We start from the raw sequence: 19,823 nt of genomic DNA, 5'->3' as shown, positions 1-19,823 counted from the left end.
ATACACAAAGTATTCTGGAAAGAAAACAGTAAACATTCAGTGTCAAAGGACTGAGCCAAGATTGAAATGTGCACTTGAGGGATATTTCTATGGTCCACTGCCATACTGGCAAAACATCTAAACGTTTTGACCTGCAGTGCGTAAACAATGCCAAAGGGACTTTTCATTTTGGGGGCACTGACTATTAGTATGAGAAAAGGAATTAGTTTTAATTGATGAGTTGTCTGTTTTGAGAGAGATATGACCTTTTGCAGGTGTGCCATAGTGTTTTGATAAACCATCTAGGTTATTTTGGCAAATATATTTAAAGCTTGGAGAATGTCCTTTTCTTTTCGGGAAGGAACTTTTCATTTTGGGGGCATTGACTATTTTTATGAGAAAATGATTTGGTTTTGAAGCTTGACTTAACTGTTTTGGGTGAGATATGACCTTTTGAAGGTGATCAATGTAGTTGTGCTGAACCATATAGGCTATTTTGCCAAATGCACTAAGAGCTTTGAGAATGTAATTTCGGTTTCGTGAAATTGCCCAAAGCAATGGATAAAAACTGTAAGATAAGTAAGGACTGAAACGCTTGAAGCAAGTGAAATGTTCTAACACAAAAAATGCCTGTAAGAAGCAATAACTCGTCAGACAAAAAACAAGCATACATTGCCTTGATTAAAGATATTTTATCTTACTAAGATTTCACTTTTTGCAGTGAACACCAAATAATGTGCACACCACTAGCAAACGCCTGGTGTGAATTCAAGGCTTCCTTCATTGCAACGCCAGTAGGGGTGTAGAGGGGCGTAACATAGAACAAAACAATTTGAGACAAGCCTTATGATTTGAAATAAGTTTGGAAAATGTGTGCAGTGTTTAAATGTTTTCAACCTCTTTCAACACTTGTGGAACGTCAATTCCGGACCTGGAACTCTACCCTTCCGGTATTTACTGGGCAGCTGTGCAGCTGTGGACTACTGGTTAGGGTTACGGGCTGTTAACCGGAGGGTGGCCGGTTCGATCCCCGACCAGTAGGAAAAATGTGGGCGAGGGAAGTGGTAGAGCACTGCTCTCCCACATCCACGGCTGAGGTGCCCTTGAGCAAGGCACCTAACCCCGATCACTGTTCCCCGGGTGCCGCTGAAGGCAGCTCACTGCTCCGGGTTAGTGTGCTTCACTGTGTGCCTCACTGTGTGCTTCACTACCCTGGATGGGTAAAATGCAGAGACTAAATTCAGAGTGTGTGTGTGTCACTATCTCTGCTGTTAAAACTCCATTTCCATTCCATTTCCATTACCACGTCACACAAAAGTCCATGTTCCAGTCACAAAGTTGGTCCAAATTTCATTCAATTTGGGGTCCACTTGAAGTTGCCCTTTCCAGTCAGTGGTTCAGTTGTTATCATTTAAACAGTATTGACCCCTATAAGGGATAGCAGGGACCCCCAAAATAACAAATATGGCCCAAAATAACAAAAAGAACCCTAAAGCACTCAGAAAACAAATTGGGAATAATTCATATAATTAATATTGGGTCATGATGAAGTTTAAAGCAAGAAAGTCAAGGAGCCTTTCCTTGCGGAAAGGGGTGAGGAATGACAGGGTCACCTTTACCATCAGCGGAGAAAACATCCCACGCATTGCAGACCAACCCATCCAAAATCTGGGGATATACATCTAGCCTCTCAGACAACGAAATAGGAAAGACCACCCTGCAACAGCTCTCAGCAGGCCTGGCCAAATTGACTCAAGCCATTAGCCTGGAAAGTACGAGGTGTGGTGTTTTAATTTCGCACTGTCCCCAAGTGTAATGTAGCCGCTGAAGCTGTGCGAAGTCACCTCGTCAGCCGTAAGCAAGATGGAAGCAAAGACCAGATTGTTCATCCTCAAATGGCTAGGGCTCCGAAGGTGCCACTCATCAGCCTGAATGGAAAGAACACACTTCAGCTTCCCCTGAAATCCATCACCATAGGCAGGAGAAGGCAAGGCTGGTGATGGAGTTCAGGGACTCTGCAGATGTGATGGTGAGGGACATGGAAGCCTTTGTGTTGACTGTGAGGAAGTGGAGGGCCGAGGAGGCAGTGGGCAGGCTGCAGCACTGAACAGGTCATGCTAGCCCATTCTGTGGTACAGAGCTAACAAGAAGTTGAGGAAGGACCTTGCTATCTCTGAGGTGACAAAGATGGCAGAGAAAGAGGGTCACGGCAGTGGCGCAGGGGCAGCAGGGACGCTGGACGACGTTGGAGGGGGTTGCGGGTCGGGTGGTGAGCTGGTAAGACTTCTGGAAACTGCCACAGGCCCGACTCAGTTTCTTCATCAGTTCAACCTACTACACTCTGCCCTCCCCCCGAAACCTCCAACAGGCCGGGCACGGAACATGTCTGTAACCTCTGTGGGACCATCAATGCTTCCCTACAACACACTCTGTCGGGATGCAAGACCGTGCTTTCCCAGGGCAGGTACGGATGGCAGCACAATCAAGTGCTGAGGAAACTTGCAGAGGTGACATGCAGAAAGTCAGTCACAGCTGGTTTCCACGACTGTTCCAACTGTGCAGTCTGTTTGAGCACTCTGTTAAATCTCTCAATTTGTCCATTGGCAGCAGGAAAGTAGAGAGATAAACGGTGATGGCATATTTGTCTTTCTTGTAGGAAAGCAGCAAAAGCAGCAGAGGTGAACTGAACACCATTATCTGTAACGATGCTCAGAGGATTGCCATGGCGGCTGAATATAGTTGACAGGAAGGTGATCACAACTTCAGTGGTAATAGTGCGAGTGAAGGCAACCTCTGGCCATTTGCTATAGTAGTCGGTCAGTGTAATTGCGTACCTGCATTCTGGAGGAGCAAAATCGAATGGGCCCAGAGCCACCTCATGCCATGGACCATCTGGCAGAGGAACTGGTTGCAGTGGAACTGAGCGCGGCTTAGCTGTTTTGTCATTCAACTGGCACAGCTGGCAGAAATGGACAGCAGAGTTGGGCATGTTGTCATTAAGCCATGTTTCAGTGAAAACAAGCACACAGCAGTAACTCACTGTCCGATTCGCTAATCTCTGCAGTCGTATGTGGTCCATTTTGTTGACCAAGGATCATACGTTCGCCATGCTGATGGATGGTACGGCTTGGCGATTTGGGCTTACAGCTAGCCTAGCTCCGATACCTATGCGCTTGCCCCTCTTCTTCTTCCTCGCACACTGTTTCCAACGTCATTAACAGTGCTTGGAAATTATCTCCATCACAAGTAATGAGCAGGACAAAATCCTGGAAATACATTTTTTTTTTTTTTTTTTTTTTTTTTACAAGAAACACATCTGTTTAGTGGTCAACTGGTTTAGATGATACTCACAATCAGGGATTAAAAACGAAATATTTTTCATTTCGTTTCGTTCTGACCAGAAACGTTATTTTTCTGTTCCGTTCCAGTGTTCCTATGCTTCTCTTCATGTTATTAACCGGTTAGAACCTTATAAAAGAACGGTTAATAACGTTCTTTTCAAAATTGTCATGGGGGGGGGGGGGGGGTGCGCGTGCCTAATGTTTGTCATCATGCGGGGGGGGGGGGGGGGGGCGCGAGCTTAATGTTTGTCATTATTCGGGTGTGTGCGTGAAGCCTATAGGCTAAATGCAATGCGCACTTTTCCAACGTTGTGGAAACGGAGTTTGCCTACAACTTATAATAAATAATGAAACAACATTATATCACCTTGCAGTTCTATTTTATTTGTTTCCAGTCGGCAACATGAAATTAGGCTGCAGGACCATTTAAACGCAAACATGTCTTTCGAACTGAAGTCCGTTCAAAAAAAAGAAAGCAAGAAATGCAGCAGCTTAGACCCATGGCTATTCAAAACAAAATGACAACAAACTCAGCCGGTCACATTTAGGCCTACATTCAAATTCGGAAAGCATCTCCAACAAAACGTTCTCCATTACGCGCAAAATAAACACAACTCATGTCCATAGCTAGAGGCCTATGCCTACTCTCTTCTATTAACTCGAGAGTTAGCCTATTTGAAATGGACAACAGATAGCTTACATACCAAATTGCTTATTCAGTTTAAGGAAAAGTATGTCCTCCAAAACATTCTCCTTCAGATTGCTGCGCAAAGGAGACAGGATATATTTGAGAGGCGAAAAGGCACGCTCTACACTGACCTAGGTAACGGGCACAGGCAGCACAATCATTGCAGATCTGTTAGGCTACTCACGGCTCGCTAGTGTCAACAGTAGTTTCACTTCAGCCAGGCGGTCTGGGTAACATTTAGCGGGCAGGTAGCCAAGCCCATCACTTCCGGAATAAAACTTTATTTCAAGATTTATTTTAACAATTATTTTATTCCCACAATATTTCAAGAAAGGTTATTTGGAACGAAAAATAACGTTATTAACCGGTTATTTAAAATTGAAAATATTGTTTTCACTCCGGAACAGCTGAAATTGTTTTTGTTCCGGTTTTCGATTACGTTCATCACAAAATTTCGTTCTTTACCGGTTTTCGTTTTCGTTCTTTGAACCGTTTCTAATCCCTGCTCACAATAAGTCAAGAAAGATGATACACCATTTTATGAAGGAATTCAATCTGTTGGATATCTGGAGACATGGTAAACCAAATGCAGCAGAGTATTCCTGCTATTCTAGCACTTATAAAACTCATTCACTTTTTAGTTTCAGCACTACTTGCCTCCAAATTTGACGAATGTTATTATAGTAGTATAGTACTTTCTAACCACGCAGCTGTATCCCTGACCTATGAAGATACTAAATTAGTGAGTGATCACCCAAGATGGCGTTTTCAACCGGGATGGTTTACGGATCCCACATTTATAGATTTCTTAGATAAAGAAATAGACATGTATTTTGGATGTAACAGGTCCCAGACCTCTGCTAGTAAAAGATCAGAGACTTTCAAGGCCATTATTAGGGGCCAGATCATTTCTATCACAAGCTCAAAGAAAAAAGCTACACAACTTGAAATGAAGACATAAGATGAGGAAATAAAAAAAAATGGAAACAGAAATCTACCATAACAGACATATATCTACAGATATACATTCAAAACTGCTACTGCTTAGATCACAGTACAATACATTGGCAGCTCACAAAGCAGCTGCTGATTTAATGAGACTCAACCAGTCTTACTATGATCGGGGGGAAAGGCCCGGAGAACGTCTAGCATGGCACGTTAAACAACAACAAACTGCAAGATCTATACATTTTATTGAAGCCCCAAGACAGAGATTAATGAGAGCTTCAGAGTCTTCTATGAGACATTTTACAGCTCTGGACACACAGATGCAATTCTTAAACAACCTTGATATTTCCAAAATTTCGGAAAAGGAAAGTAGAGCATTAGATCAAAATGTAGCTGATTTGGAAATTGCAGAAGTGATTGGCTGTATTCAGGCTGGAAGATCGGCGGGCACAGATGGCATCCCAATAGATAATAATTCAAACCCTTTTGGAGATGTTTCAGGAATCCATTGAGAATTGTCTTAACGCCACATCTATGAGCGGCGCCTTAATCATTTTACTTCCAAAGCCAGGGAAACCAAATACAAAATGTGAAAATATGCATCCACTTAGCCTTCTAAATTCAGATACAAAACTGCTCTGTAAAATTCTAGCAAGACGATTGGAGGACCTTCTCCACAGGGTGGTGGGGAAAGGCCAAAATGGGTTCATTCAAGGGTGACAGGGTTTTCATAACGTCAGATGAGTGCTTAATATTTTACAGAGTCAGAGAGAAGCGACAGACACGGCCTTACTTTCACTTGATGCTGAGAAGGCCTTCGACCATGTTGAATGGCCTTGTCTCTTTGAGGTGTTAAAACAATTTGGCTTTGGAGATACATTCATTAAATGGGTTAGACTGCTTACTGCAGATGTTCTGACTGCCGATGTTCTGACTCTAGTAAGGTTTCTAAACCATTGATGAAATATTAATAATGAAAAATCTTCATAGATCTATCCCAGCCCTCCTAAGTCTTATAGAAACATTTGGAAAAATAGCCGGTTATAAAGTTAACTACTAAAAAACATCTATATTGCTACTTAATTAAACAGAGAGGAAAAATAGTCCTGTTTATGCTTTTACTTTCAAGTCAACAGATCATTTCACATATTTGGGAATAAAAATTGTCCATGATGTGATGAAGATTTTTCAGATAAACTATTCCCCAATTTTGGAAGCTAGTATTTCTTCGATAGAGCGTTAGACTTCCTTACATATCTCAATTGTATATTCTAAAAATGAATACACTCCCCAAATCTCTTTATTTTTTCCAGAATATCCTACCCCCTCTCTCATCCTTGTAACCAAGAATCAATAAACTGTTTACCAACATTATTTGGCAAAAGAAACGTCCCAGATTACGCCTATCTTTACTTTATCTACGATATGAATGAGGAGGCCTTAAATGCCCAAATATCCAATGTTATTACTGGGGAGCTCATTTTTGGTCGATCATGTTTTACTTCTTTTCAGGAAATCCCTTGCTTGGATTGATTTGAAATTCTGCTATGTAAAACCGAGTTTACCATTGTACCTGCACTTGTACTCAGCAGGCCGTAAATATCTGAAGAAAAAGACTATTATAATACTATTATATTGAATATGATTGATGTTTGGTTTGACACAAATTTTTCCCATTCACGCTTCAGTCCTATTAAGGGAAATGCCAACTTGAACCAGGGCTAAAGGATAGAGGCTGAAAAGGGGTTAAGGAAAGTGCAAGATAAGTACAGGGAGGAGGATGAAGTATGTATGTCTTTTACTGAAATATCTACCAAATATGACATTCCAAATAATATTTTTTTTCAGATATCTTCAGCTTCAGAGTTTTGCAACTTAATCTCAAAACCATTAATTAGATATACCGACCATTTCTGCATTAGAAGTAGCAGTCACTAGACACTGTTATGATAAAGGTTTAATGTCAACACTGTATGACTTGTTTGTGTCTGGATCTATTGAATCAACTGAGATTATGGAATAAAGCTAAAGCGGAGGAAATATATTTAAGAGAATGGAGTGAGGCATGTAAAGAGTTACAGAGGCAGTCAGTCAGCAGCAACCTAAAATAACATAAATGGCTGATGCGTACAGATATAACTCCTGTGAAATTGCATCGTTTATTATAATATTCATGATACCTGTATTAAGTGTGATGAGGCAAGGGGGACACTGTTTATATGGGAATGTGGGAAAGTGAAAACCTTCTGGCAAGATGACGTTAATATGATTGATCAAATTTTATCAAAGAAATTACCATTGAATCCCAACATTTTTATTCTTGGTTTATAGCCTACCAAACCACTTCTAAAAAGGAAAGAGTTCTGATTCATATGTATGTGTATATTACAAGCTAAATGTATAATTGCTCTTAATTTGAAAAGAGTTGGATGTGTGGGTTAAAGAAATGGCCTCAAACATGTCAATGGAAAAGATAATGGTCATTGCTATATGTAAACAAAATGTTTTTGATAATATATGGGGACCTTTTAGGTACTTTTTGAGGCATAATACTAATGATGGTAACTAGCTTCAGCAAGAACAAGCTCTGGGGGAGTAGGACAACTACAGTATCTGATTATGTACATTGAGTAGTAGGAAAAACAACAACAAAAAACACCCTTTATTCAGTTTGTAAAATATACTTTTGTGTTTTTTTAATTTGTATTATCTGCTTTAAATGGAAATATTATTTAGTTACTTTATTATTATAGGAGGTGAAACAGGGTGAAAATGTTTGCTGTGTATTGTTCTGTTGTTATGCATTTTGGTGTGACTTGCAAACTGAAATTACTAAATATAATAGTATTTTTTTTTTTTTTAAAGCAATAATTTGCTATATTGACTATTGTAGCAGCAATTCCTATTTTACTACCACTGGCGGCTGAGTTGGATTTAGTTCTGACGCGTGTAGAAAAGATGAGAAGTAGAGGTGAGTCCAGTTGGTCCCTTTGACCGTTTATTGTAGAATGGTGGATAACAAGTTGTTGCAAATAAAATTAAGATTTTAAACTAAAAGGTCTTTCGTAAAGCACAGTTCTCCTTCGTTAACGTCCTGGCACACGGTCAAAAAACTGTTGCCTTCCTCAGCCACGCCCAGATGCTGTGGCTCCTGGCTTTTAAGGCCTTTCCCCCTTGGGCTCCACCTTCAGCCTCTCAGGTGTGTTCAGGTGTCCTCTAGGTGGGGCAAATACCTACGGCCATAGTGTCACTCATACAAACACACACACACTTGCACATACTAATAAGGAGATAATATATGAATCAACATAAAGGTAAATTTGGCTCCTACAACTATAAAACATAACTCAAGCAATTCAGTAAGCATACATTTGTTAAATGTTTATCAGTATGCATATGGATCAATGTCGTGGCTGTCATTTCCATCTTTCTTTGATTCATCTAACAGTGTGTGTCTGCATTTAGACTATGTGCCTTCTATCAGTGGTGGAGGAAGTACTGAAGTTTAGTACTTAAGTAAAAGTACAAGTACCCAGGAAAATAAAAGTAAAAGTACTACATCAACAATCCTACTTAAGTAAAAAGTGCTTACTTTTAAATTTACTTTAAAAGTAAAAGTAAAAGTACTCTCACAATGGGTTGTCTCACAATTTCTAGGCTGTGCCATTTTGATAAAGAAATAGCTACTGGTAATAAATGCCTCTACATATGTCACTAATAGTAATAATTATAAGCAACAACATTTGTTAATTGGAAAGTTTGGTGTGCTTATTGGGCCTACTGTCTGTAATACTGTTCACACTCTATCTTACAATACTGTGGATGACAAGTTATCTACCAGGGATTATTTGCAAAGTTACAGTAATACCATTAAGCCAAACCAACAAAGACACAATGTAATATATTTTAATCTTTTATTTAATTGTAAACGTGTAAAAAAAAGGAAATATAAAACATGAAAAACAAATGGAGTTGTTAAACTGGTCAATGCAGAGTTTTATGCTTCATTGATTGCAGAACAATTGCAGAACATTGCAAAAACATATTGAGTAGCCCAAGACTTGGAGTTAAGTTTGCATGCCAGGCAATAACCAGTCAATAAAAAAGGCAAATCTTCACGTTAGCTTGACATTGCTAAACAACCAGCTTTATCTTACCACTACGTTAAATAAATAATCAAGGTACAATCGTGTTATTTTGATGCTATTGCTGTATGTCAACATGTATTTAGCTAGATAAGAGTATAAAATCATGTCAGTAACCGCATACGATATGGAAAAGTCATAGACATTAACCTAGCATAGCAAGAACTCTGCATAACTCAACATGTTTCTCCAAATTTGAAGGTGAATTTTTTAAGGCTAGCAACTCCTTTTCTGAGGTATACAGGAAACGCACTGAAACCTCCACGAGTCATTCTTGGGGCATCTGAACTTGAACATGTCTTTTAAATAAGGCCCAGGGTGGCTCATATCAGAGGGCTCAGTCGAGGCTACCTCTGGATCCATGTTGAATGATTAGAACGTTTGTCAGGCTGTCTGTTGAATGTTTAGGCAACGGCAAGTCTACCACTGCGCTGCTGTCAGACGAGTACTCTGCTATCATTGGAGCTGATAGAGACAACCTGATTGGTTTAATCTTCCAATAGCAACGCAATCCATGTTTTTGTGTAGGCAACATTTTGGGAAACTGTGTTCATAAAGTGTAACGAGTAACAACATTTATTGTAGAAATGTAGCGGAGTAAAAGTATAGATAATAACTCCACAATGTAACGGAGTAAAAGTAAAAAGTATGCACTATTATTTTTACTTAAGTAAAGTACAGATACGTAGAAATGTACTTAAGTACAGTAACAAAGTAGAAATACTTCATTACATTCCACCACTGCCTTCTATATACTGTATATGTGTGTGTGTGTATGTGTGTGTGTTTGTGTGTGTGTTTGTGTGCGTTTACAGTATGTGCCTTCTATATGTGTTTGTGTGTGTGTGTGTGTGTGTGTACATTTACACTATGTGCCTTCAATGTGTGTGTTTGTGTGTGTGTGTGTGTGTGTGCACTATGTGCCTTCTATACCACACCTTTAATGTCTAGATCGCATTATCCAAGGAGACTTTAATGTAAAAGATCATTTAGGATTTTGACTGCAGGCTTGTCTTTCAGACACGGCACAGTCAAGTAGCAAGACTGGCTTAGAAGACTCAAATATTGAGCCTGTCCTGGATTTTTGTCTGTATTTCTTCCATCCAGTAATTGTGAAAAGTACATTTAACTGAAAATATTGTAATTTTCAACTGAAGTGTCCTACCTTTGCAGAGATTCCAGTCCCGGAGCCTCTGACTGTGAGCTCCATCACTGCATCATCTGCTAACGTAAGCTGGCTGGTCTCTCCTGAGATGGAGCAGACGCCACACAGCTTCCTGGTCTCTTACCAGAGTGAAGGGACTGAGCCAAAGTCCATCTCTACTGGGTCATGCAGCACAGATGTCAGAGGCCTGAAACCAGGAACTCAGTACACTGTTAGAGTCTACACTGAGCTCCAACATGGAGGAAAGAGCCGGCCTGCTTCTGTTCAGATGAAGACAGGTGAGATATCAGGGAGGGAGAATGATTTCCTGAAGTGTTATGTATGATTGATCTGCTATTCATGATTGATATGTGTTATGTATGATTGATCTGTGTTATTGAAGCTTTTTTGATACACATCACTAGTATGTACAGTTGTCAGGAATAATATGATCTAGAGAAGGAGTGTCCATAGGCCAAAGTGTAGTAAATATGGTGGATAGAGGCTGTGGTACCCCACACTGATCTTAAGGCACACTAGGGCGGCAAAATTCCCCTGGAAAAGGTCGGGGACGGCATATACTGCACCAGGGCTATACAGGACAGGCTCTAGGACACTGGGGAGCTGCTCTGGGGACTAAAGCGGTCGGGCCATCCACTTATTGGAAGCTCAGCTGCAAATAGTATGAGTAGATTGGCAGCAACTAGTCAGACAGGGTTTATTGAAGAGTCAATTGGAAGCAGGGCTGACGAGGGGAAAGGATCCGGTAACTATGTGCGCAAGCCTGTGGGTTTATCTCCTTTCTGTTGTTTGACTACCTTTATTTGAGAATTCAAGAGTTAATAAAGGCCCTGCGTTGCTGAAAATTCCTTAATTTTGTCTTTTGAATGTGGACATTTCACAAGGCCTATACTGTGGCAACATGTCAACATGATTATATCACAAAAATGAACTTGTGTTGTAGAAAAGAAATTTGGATACACACTTTATCTGTCAATCGTCACATGAATGTCATATTGCAACCAAACATCTACAATTTTCACACCGATTTTTCAGGAAGTCTTCTTTACAACACTTAGCAAAATTAGCATGATTGTATTCATTTATTTGACAACAAACATTTTAATCCATCCAGAGATCCCAGCCCCAGAGCGTCTGACTGTGAGCTCCATCATTGCATCATCTGTTAGCCTCAGCTGGCTGGTGTCTCCTGAGATGGAGCAGACTCCACACAGCTTCCTGGTCTCTTACCAGAGTGAAGGGACTGAGCCAGAGTCCATCTCTACTGGGTCATGCAGCACAGTCATCACAGGCCTGAAACCAGGAACTGACTACACTGTCAGAGTCTACACTGAGCTCCAACATGGAGGAAAGAGCCAGCCTGCTACTATTCAGATGAAGACAAGTAAGATCTTTAACGTAGTACACATGGGCTAAGGATGGGAAACGGTTTCATCCATAATACTATGAAAATAAATTCTGTTGTGCCCTGGTGTCCGTAAACCTCACCTGTGTTTTAAGTGGAAAATGCAGGCAGCACCTTTATTATTTGTTTTGTATTTATTTTTAAATTATATGATGCTTGGTTTTCAACAGGAGTGCTCCTCTCTGCTGTGCTGTCTGCATTACACCTGGAGGACAACTTTAGACAGAAGCTCACACTCAGCTCAGTCCTGGAGATCAACAAGGTCACAGTGTCTGATGAACCAGCACAAAGTCTGGAGCAGCTACCATGGACCTTCTTAAGAAAACTGATAATGGCCCATTTAAATGCAAGAAATATCAAATGTGCACAAGACCAGCCAATGTATAATAATAGCTTCAGTGATGCTAATGTTGATATTGCCATTAACAATGCCATTCATCCTCTAGATTTGATCACTGCTCTTTTCCACTGCTCAGATCCTCTCCTACAGCAGGAAATGGTCTCCAAAATGTCTATGTGCCAGTTTGCTGTTCCTTTGCTGTTGCCAAACTGTGACACACAACAGAGTACTCTGATGCTGTGGGCAATGAGAAACCTGGTTAAAAAGTACAAACCTAACTCTCTAGAAGGTGACAGCACCTTTGTAGAGGGCAGGATTATAGAAATGAAAATCCCAATGGTGTCTTTCGTTAGACTAGGAGAGAGCAGTCTGCCCAAATCTCAAACTCTGAACAAGTTGTTCAGTAATCCTCATCAGCACAACGACACATTTATTCACCGTGAAATGGAGTGCGGTGATGTGCACAGGAGTATCTCAGATGGTCTGGTTGAAGTCAGCTGGTATCTACCCTGTGGGAACACAAACATTGACATGTTCACACAGCCAGTGGCCATAGCCAATCTTAGAGGAGACTGCAGGTTGTTTAAGACCCAGATGTCCTTTCTGTATGAGACCTCAGCAGCAGTTTTCATCTTCAGTGATGACCTAGAGGGGGGCCTCAGCACTCTGAACAACAGAGAGAGCAGATCTGAGCTGTTCCTGGTCACCAACTCTCAGAGTAAGACCTTCAACATGGAGACACTCAGGGATATATGCGTGAAGCACAAGGTGAAAGAGACAAATGTGATCATTAAGAACAAAAAAAATGAGGCAGATTTTGTGGAGGCCTTGCGTCTCCGTGTGAATAGTGTCATCAGTAATAATCCACATATAATGAAAGTAGAAGACATGGCTGCTGTTTGTCTTCAAGTTGATGGGGAATGGGAGAAGTGTGAGAATGGCAGACGTCATGCTGCAAGCATCACTAAAAATATTAAAGATATCATGGAATTCAAGAAGGCCCAGCTGCCTCTGCAAGGAGAATTGTGGAAGGAAATCAGTAAGTTAGAGAAAGAGATGTGTAGACTGAAAAAGGCTGACGAAATCAAGAACATAGAGGACTACAAGTGTGCACTGAACAAACAGCTAAAGGAATTGAGAGTACAGCAGAATCAGTTGCGTATGTCAGACGTCATGACCCTTTTCACAGCTGGGATCTCACAGCCAGAAATGGAGCGTTTCTACTTCCTGAAGTGGCTGAAGATTAAGCTGGATACCCTCTCTAGACATAACCTGTCCACTCTGAGAGAGCAGTACAAAGACTGCTGTAGAAACACACCACAGAAAAAGGAAAAGATTGCAGACTTGGATGAGCAAATCTCCAACTGCTCGTTGGGTACTGAGCACTTCTTCCGTGAGCTGGGCCAGCTTTATGAGTGTGCTTGCTCCCTTCCAATAAACAACCCAGCCCGACAACAAGTCCAGCACCTACCTGCTCTGTGTGCTCAGATGCTGCTGGATGGGTTTCCAGTTGAGCTGGTCGATGGAGACGCATCAAACATCCCAATGAAGTGGATAGAAGAGGTCCTGACTCAACTTCATCAGCTGGCGGACACCAAGAGTAAGATCCTGGTGTTGACTGTGCTGGGAGTGCAAAGCACTGGGAAGTCCACCCTTCTCAACACCATGTTTGGAGTGCAGTTTGCAGTCAGCAGTGGAAAATGCACCAGAGGAGCCTTCATGCTGCTGATTAAAGTCTCTGAGGAACTCGGATCTCTGCTCGAGTGTGACTTCATCATGGTCATTGACACAGAGGGCTTAAAATCACCTGAACTGGAAACATTGGACACAAGCTACGAACACGACAACGAATTGGCAACTCTGGTCATAGGGCTCAGTGACATCACCATTATCAATACTTCCATGGAGAACAACACAGAGATGAAGGACATTCTGCAGATTGTGGTCCACGCCTTTCTCAGGATGAAGGAGGTTGGGAAGAAGCCAAGATGTCTGTTTGTGCATCAGAATGTGCCAGACATGTCTGCTCATGACAGCAACATGAGAGACAGGAATAGGCTAATGGAGCAGTTGGATGAGATGACCCGAGTGGCAGCTAAAATGGAGAAGAAAGAAAAGTATGCAAAGTTCACTGATGTGATGGACTTTGATCCTGACCAAGACAGCTACTACATCCCTGGACTTTGGCATGGAACTCCCCCAATGGCCCCAGTGAATGTTGGCTACACTGAAGCTGTCTTTAAACTCAAGAAGAGTTTATTTGGCTCCGTACGGACATTTGATTTCAGGAACAATAATGCAACAGAGTTCCTCAAGTGGACTCAGGTTTTGTGGAATGCTGTGAAATTTGAGAACTTCATCTTTAATTTCAAGAACTGTTTGGTGGCAGAGGCATACTCAGATGTATGCACTCAGTACAACACTTGGGAATGGTCTTTCCAATCTGTGATGAACAACTGGCTTATAACCAAGGAAACAGTGATATCCAATTTTGGAGTGACTGAAAAGAATGTCCTTTTACGTACCTGGCTCAAAGACCAGATATATGAGGCATCAAAGAAGCTGCTTGAAGAAGAACAGACAATCCTGTCCAACCTTGAAAAATACTTTCAGCAAAAGGACAGCAAAGTCCTTTTAGTAGAGAAATACAGACAGGACTTCCAAACAAGTGCCAACTCTCTCAGACGACAGCTAGAAAATTCCATAAATTCATCTTTGGAGACGGCAGTTAAAATCAGACAGGGAATGGAAGAGGTGAACAAAATCAAGGAAATGCAAATAGAGATAATTGGGGAAAAGGTTGGTGAGCTGCTTAAAGAGTGCAGAGAGAGAAAAGCAGATTTATCTGAGGATGGACTCACCAGAGAATTTGAGAAAATGTGGGAAGGAATCATGTCTGACCTATCTGGAGTCAGAATGCCAGAGATGGATGTTTATCCGAAAGTGCACCATCTGCTCTGGTCAAATTTAAGTTCAAAGGGTGGACATGTCGCAGAAATGGTCAGTGCAGTTTACCTGAAATCTAGTGGACAGGATAAATTCATTGTTAAAACTGACTGGTTTTCAAGTTGGAAAAGATTTGTTAGTGCCATAACACATTCCGATAAGAATCACTTAATCGCTGAAATCCAAGAAATCTGTGACAGTATCATCAAACACTGTGACATTCTTATTTCTAATCACATAAGTGCCATGGAGAGAAACAACACAGATTACCATGAGACGTACATCAGAGACCTCCTCAAGGCTGTTGATGACCAGCTGAAAGATTTTCAGATAAGTCATGAATGTGAAACTTCTCTTAAGGTGCATGTCTGTGGCTGTGCAGCAAGGCTCTTCCAGGAAGCACACAAGGAATTCAACGTCCGCAACGACCCACAGAAACGTCTGTTGGAGTCTAAACCCATATTTCTGGAGAACTTCTTAGAATCGTTCAGGGAAAAAGATCTGTGCCAGAAGAGAGCTGAACAATTCACAGAGACCTGTGTGAAGCCAGCAGTTGAGGACTATGTGTCCAAACATCTTGGGCAGGCAATCGCAGATCACATGAAGATAGGAGATATCGGGGTGACCTACAGCACACGGACTCACTTCCTTTATACCCTTTTAAAGCAGCTGCTCAATGATAACTCAATTGAGAAGTATGTGGAATACACAACATCATATGGACCATTTGTGAAAAACTGGATAAAGGAACAAATCATCATGGAAATGTCATCAGGTAAAAAAATGCAACAATTGGAGGTAGAACTTCTTTCTGAGATTGTAAAGAAAATAACTGCCGCGATCACCAGCATCTCCAAGAGCATGGACATAAAGGAGTTCATACTAAAGTTCTGCTCTGACCTGAAGGATCAGCTGGTTTTCCCAAGCGATGCCATAAACAACTTTTTGATTTTCATCAATGCCAAGACAGACCAGTTTGCCATCAACCTCAATGAGTACATCAAGGAAATGGAATCACAGTTAGCTCAGGGGTATGCCATAGAAACAGACATCTCAGTAATCACTGAAAGAATTACAAAGCTGCCCTGTAAACCCCATAAGCTGCTTTTCACCAGACTGTGTGGATGTGGGGAACTCTGCCCTTTCTGTGGGACGCCCTGTGAAGCAGGAGGTCAGGACCACAAAACACACTTCTCCAGCATGCACCGATCTCAAGCTTTTGCTACATATAGATGGATTGACTCTCAGAAGCTGATGATAGACATTTGCACAACATTAGTGATCAGTAAGTTTAAGTTTAAGAATTCAAAAACAAGTCATGAATTGCATCCCTATAAGGACTACCGAGCCATCTACCCTGACTGGGAGATTGCAGGAGACTCTAGCATGGAGGCCTCAGTCTACTGGAAATATGTGCTGATAAAGTTCAACAATGAGTTTGCAGTAGCTTACAATGCTCAACCTGCAGATATCCCACATGCCTGGAAAACACTGGCAGCAGAGGATGCACTGAGAAGCCTGGAAGAGTCATTTAACAAGAAGTAATGCAAACCTCATGGAGGAGTAACAGCCATATACTGTATGTTAGTGGAAGTTGGTAGAAGTGAGGCCAGAAGGGAACCATCACACATGGCATCAGTGATGGGGGATCATGGAAAATGTGCTCAAGATTAATCAAGTCAGATGCTGGGCATATTACTCAATATGATCATTAAATAAAACAACATATCTTAATGACTTAAAACACTTACTGTGTATCAGTGATTAGTGCAGACAATGCAGACAAGTTTTTTTTAATTTTTGTATTTAATTCATTATCATTAGCTTTTACCAAATCTGTTTTAGAATCCTTTAGGTTGAATGACCAACCTGATTATGCTGGTCTTTATTGTCTTAAGATGTTGAATGTTTAAATAGACTGTTTCCCTTCAGTACTCTTTTGGGGATTTTGAGAAAATTGTTGACTTGGTTTCATCATGAAGTGAATTGTCACTGGAAATTGTCTGAAATTTGTTTTGCGTTTGTTTGATTTATTGTAACATTATTTTTATAAAATCTATACAATTTCTGATACAACCACAGCAACGGCCTCTATCAACCCAATTTAATACATATTGTGTAATTAACACCAATGAATATTACCGCTTTCTATTTCAATCAAGTCATATTACAAAGCTGATTCATCTGCAGTGGTATGTGATTTAATGACCCAGTTAACAAGAGTGTTCACTGACATGTATTGAATAAATGGCATAACAATCATATTTGTGTGATGACTAATTGCTGTGGATGGTGTGTATGTGTAGCTCTATACCAGAGGTTCTCAAACTGGGGTCCGTGGAAAATTCTGACTTCCGAAGGTTTAAAAAAGTTTTTTTTTAAATGTACTGCAATACAGTATACAAAACATAAAGTCTAATGTTGCACACGTTACAGGTACTAGAAAAGTACCCCGGACACCTTAAGTAAAAAACTATACGATTTTGCATATTTTCAGTATAGGTACTTCATTAAAATAGCACGCAATCAGAGCGCACTCACTGTTAGGCTCTTTTCAGGCTGCCTGCACGCCTTGACTGCAAGGGCGGGGCTGCCCAGCTATCACACATGCAACTCACAACGAGTGATCTCAGGGAAGACATGGCCTCATGTGCGTCGTGTTTATCGTTGCAGAAGGCCTTTTTTTAAAGATAGGTTAGCCGAAGGCATATCGGATGGCCCTATTGCGTGTATTCTCGTTTAAGACGTTGATCTAGCTTTCAATTTGGCTGCAAGAACGTAGCCCTGTTCATCATCAGAATTAAACTCTAGAAAGAAAACGCTATACGTGTATAATCAATGCTATGATATCACCATGTAGTTTTAATTAATATCTTGAGTGTCAGCCGGGGATACACGTTTTTGATAACATTAGGTGGATATTTCATGTTTGTTAAAGAAACAGTATGCAACAATTATACTTCAGGATTATGTTTAGGATAAGCAGTTTTACCTAATAACAGCTTGAAAAAAATTGGGGCGCTACAATGACTTTTAATATGGAGAATCGCCTCCGTGCCATTACCATACCAGGGTCCATAGGCATATAACTGCTAAATGTAAGATTGCCTGACGCCGCCTGGCTTTCTACTGTCTGCCGAACTAGTAGGTAGCTTATTTTTCGTCTTGCTTTGTCTTGTGTTGCACTTGCTAGATGTTTGACTGTGTTAGGACAGTTGTTGAGTAACTATTTTGTCATAATGTCGAAGTCAGCACATTTCAAGAGATTTCATTAGTTTTAGCCGCTAGCATATCGTTAGCGAATAGCAATTGATCCAGAATGCTTCTTTAATGTCTTTGTTAAAAATACATCTTCAGAATCATCTCCGTTGGAAAACCCTACAATCTGCCTTGATCAACAAAAAAAATCAATCAATATGTTATATGTAAGGTAAACATTATTTAGCTTCTCAGCACATTTTACAAAAAGATCATTTAAAAATCTATCCTACATACTGTCAAGTAATGTCAAATGTAATACAAATTACTATCTAAAACTCTTGTGATATTAGTACTATATGATTTTAGAGTAAAAGAGCCCAAAAGCATATAACATTACAAATAGCTATAAGCCTGTATGGTTTAATTTGGGATGCGATTATGAGAGGGTCCTCCGAATATTTTCTGCCTTTTGAGGGGTCCCTGGCCCCATAGAGTTTGAAAACCCCTGCTCTATATGATGCAATGGTTAACGTGAGCAGGGCTTTTAAGATGCATTATCTCCCTCTGGAACGAAATTCTGTTTTCTGATTTGCTAATGGGGTGTACATTAAGTGCGTATAACCTGACACCTTGGACGTAGTCCCAGTAGAAAAGTTAAATCGCCGTTCCATATCAATGCTCTTGAATGGTTACCATTGACAACCAACGTAACGTTTTTTTTTTTTAAACGGGAGCACTAGGCTTCAAATCAAGAATTCATCAGGTTATTATGCATATTAAGTTTCCTAAAGATAAAGGAAATTCTAAATAATAATAACAATAAAAAAAACATTTTTGGATGTTGTAAACGGGAGAAAAGCGGGTTAACGGCCTTGGAGCTGTACAGTTCTACAAAGATAATGGACTTTGCGGAGCTGCCGGCATGGAGTTCTTTGCCCCGCATCATTCATTATCTTTGTAGAACTGTACAGCTCGTCCGCCGTTATCCCTTACGTAATGCTTGTGTGTGTTGATCTCCATATGAGTAAGATTGTGTGTGTGTGTTGTGTATCTTGCTCTGTTTACTGAGTTTTTCTCTTCAGTCGCCACTCTCATCAAGGGAGGACTGATGGCTGAATTAGGAAGGCAGTGATTGATCAGAGTTTTGTGTCAATCATATTCCGGCTGGAAAGGAGCATAACTGTAGCCTATTACATTAGATAATCACTGCTTACCAGGCGGGACTTATTGTCATATTGTTATGAGTTCGTTTAACAAATTCAATTATTACACATTATTGGTCCACTGATGAGGTGAAACCAACTTCACACATGTTTAACAAACAAACTATTGATTCATTAAATGGACACATTTAAGTTTTTTTCAATATATTTAATTCCTAGTGGTTATTATAGTGTTATTTGGAAAACGTGAGAAGTGGAAAGCTTCTCATGTGTATTCTGGACCTGACCACATGTCTCTGAGTTTTCCTCATGCAGAGATCTTGAGATCTTTGATCATTGCTGGAGCTCTGACACCCCTGTGTTCTCAGTGAACAGATGGGGTCCAGATCCGGCGACTCCCAGGTAATAATTAGTATTAAGAGATAGGATTCAATGGGTGAAAGTCCTATGAGATCCATGACATGATCTCAAAGGCTCTAGGTACAGTATATTGGCTTGGAAT

General features: G+C 40.7%; 1 protein-coding gene across 1 annotated transcript; it reads left to right on the top strand.

Annotated features, from left to right (window-relative positions):
• Positions 1-2,166: 2,166 nt before the first annotated feature.
• On the top strand, positions 2,167-16,502 carry LOC308379810 (interferon-induced very large GTPase 1-like; the record flags this gene model as incomplete). Its single annotated transcript, XM_080857074.1, has 2 exons — positions 2,167-2,443; positions 11,842-16,502. 2 exons carry the CDS (start codon positions 2,167-2,169, stop codon positions 16,500-16,502), a joined length of 4,938 nt encoding a protein of 1,645 aa, XP_080713200.1.
• Between the last annotated feature and the right edge of the window lie 3,321 nt (positions 16,503-19,823).

This window comes from Sprattus sprattus (genome assembly GCF_963457725.1).
Source record: "Sprattus sprattus genome assembly, chromosome: 18".
NCBI lineage: Eukaryota > Metazoa > Chordata > Actinopteri > Clupeiformes > Clupeidae > Sprattus > Sprattus sprattus.
Note: the sequence above shows the minus strand (reverse complement) of the source record. Positions and strands in the feature narration are given on the sequence as shown.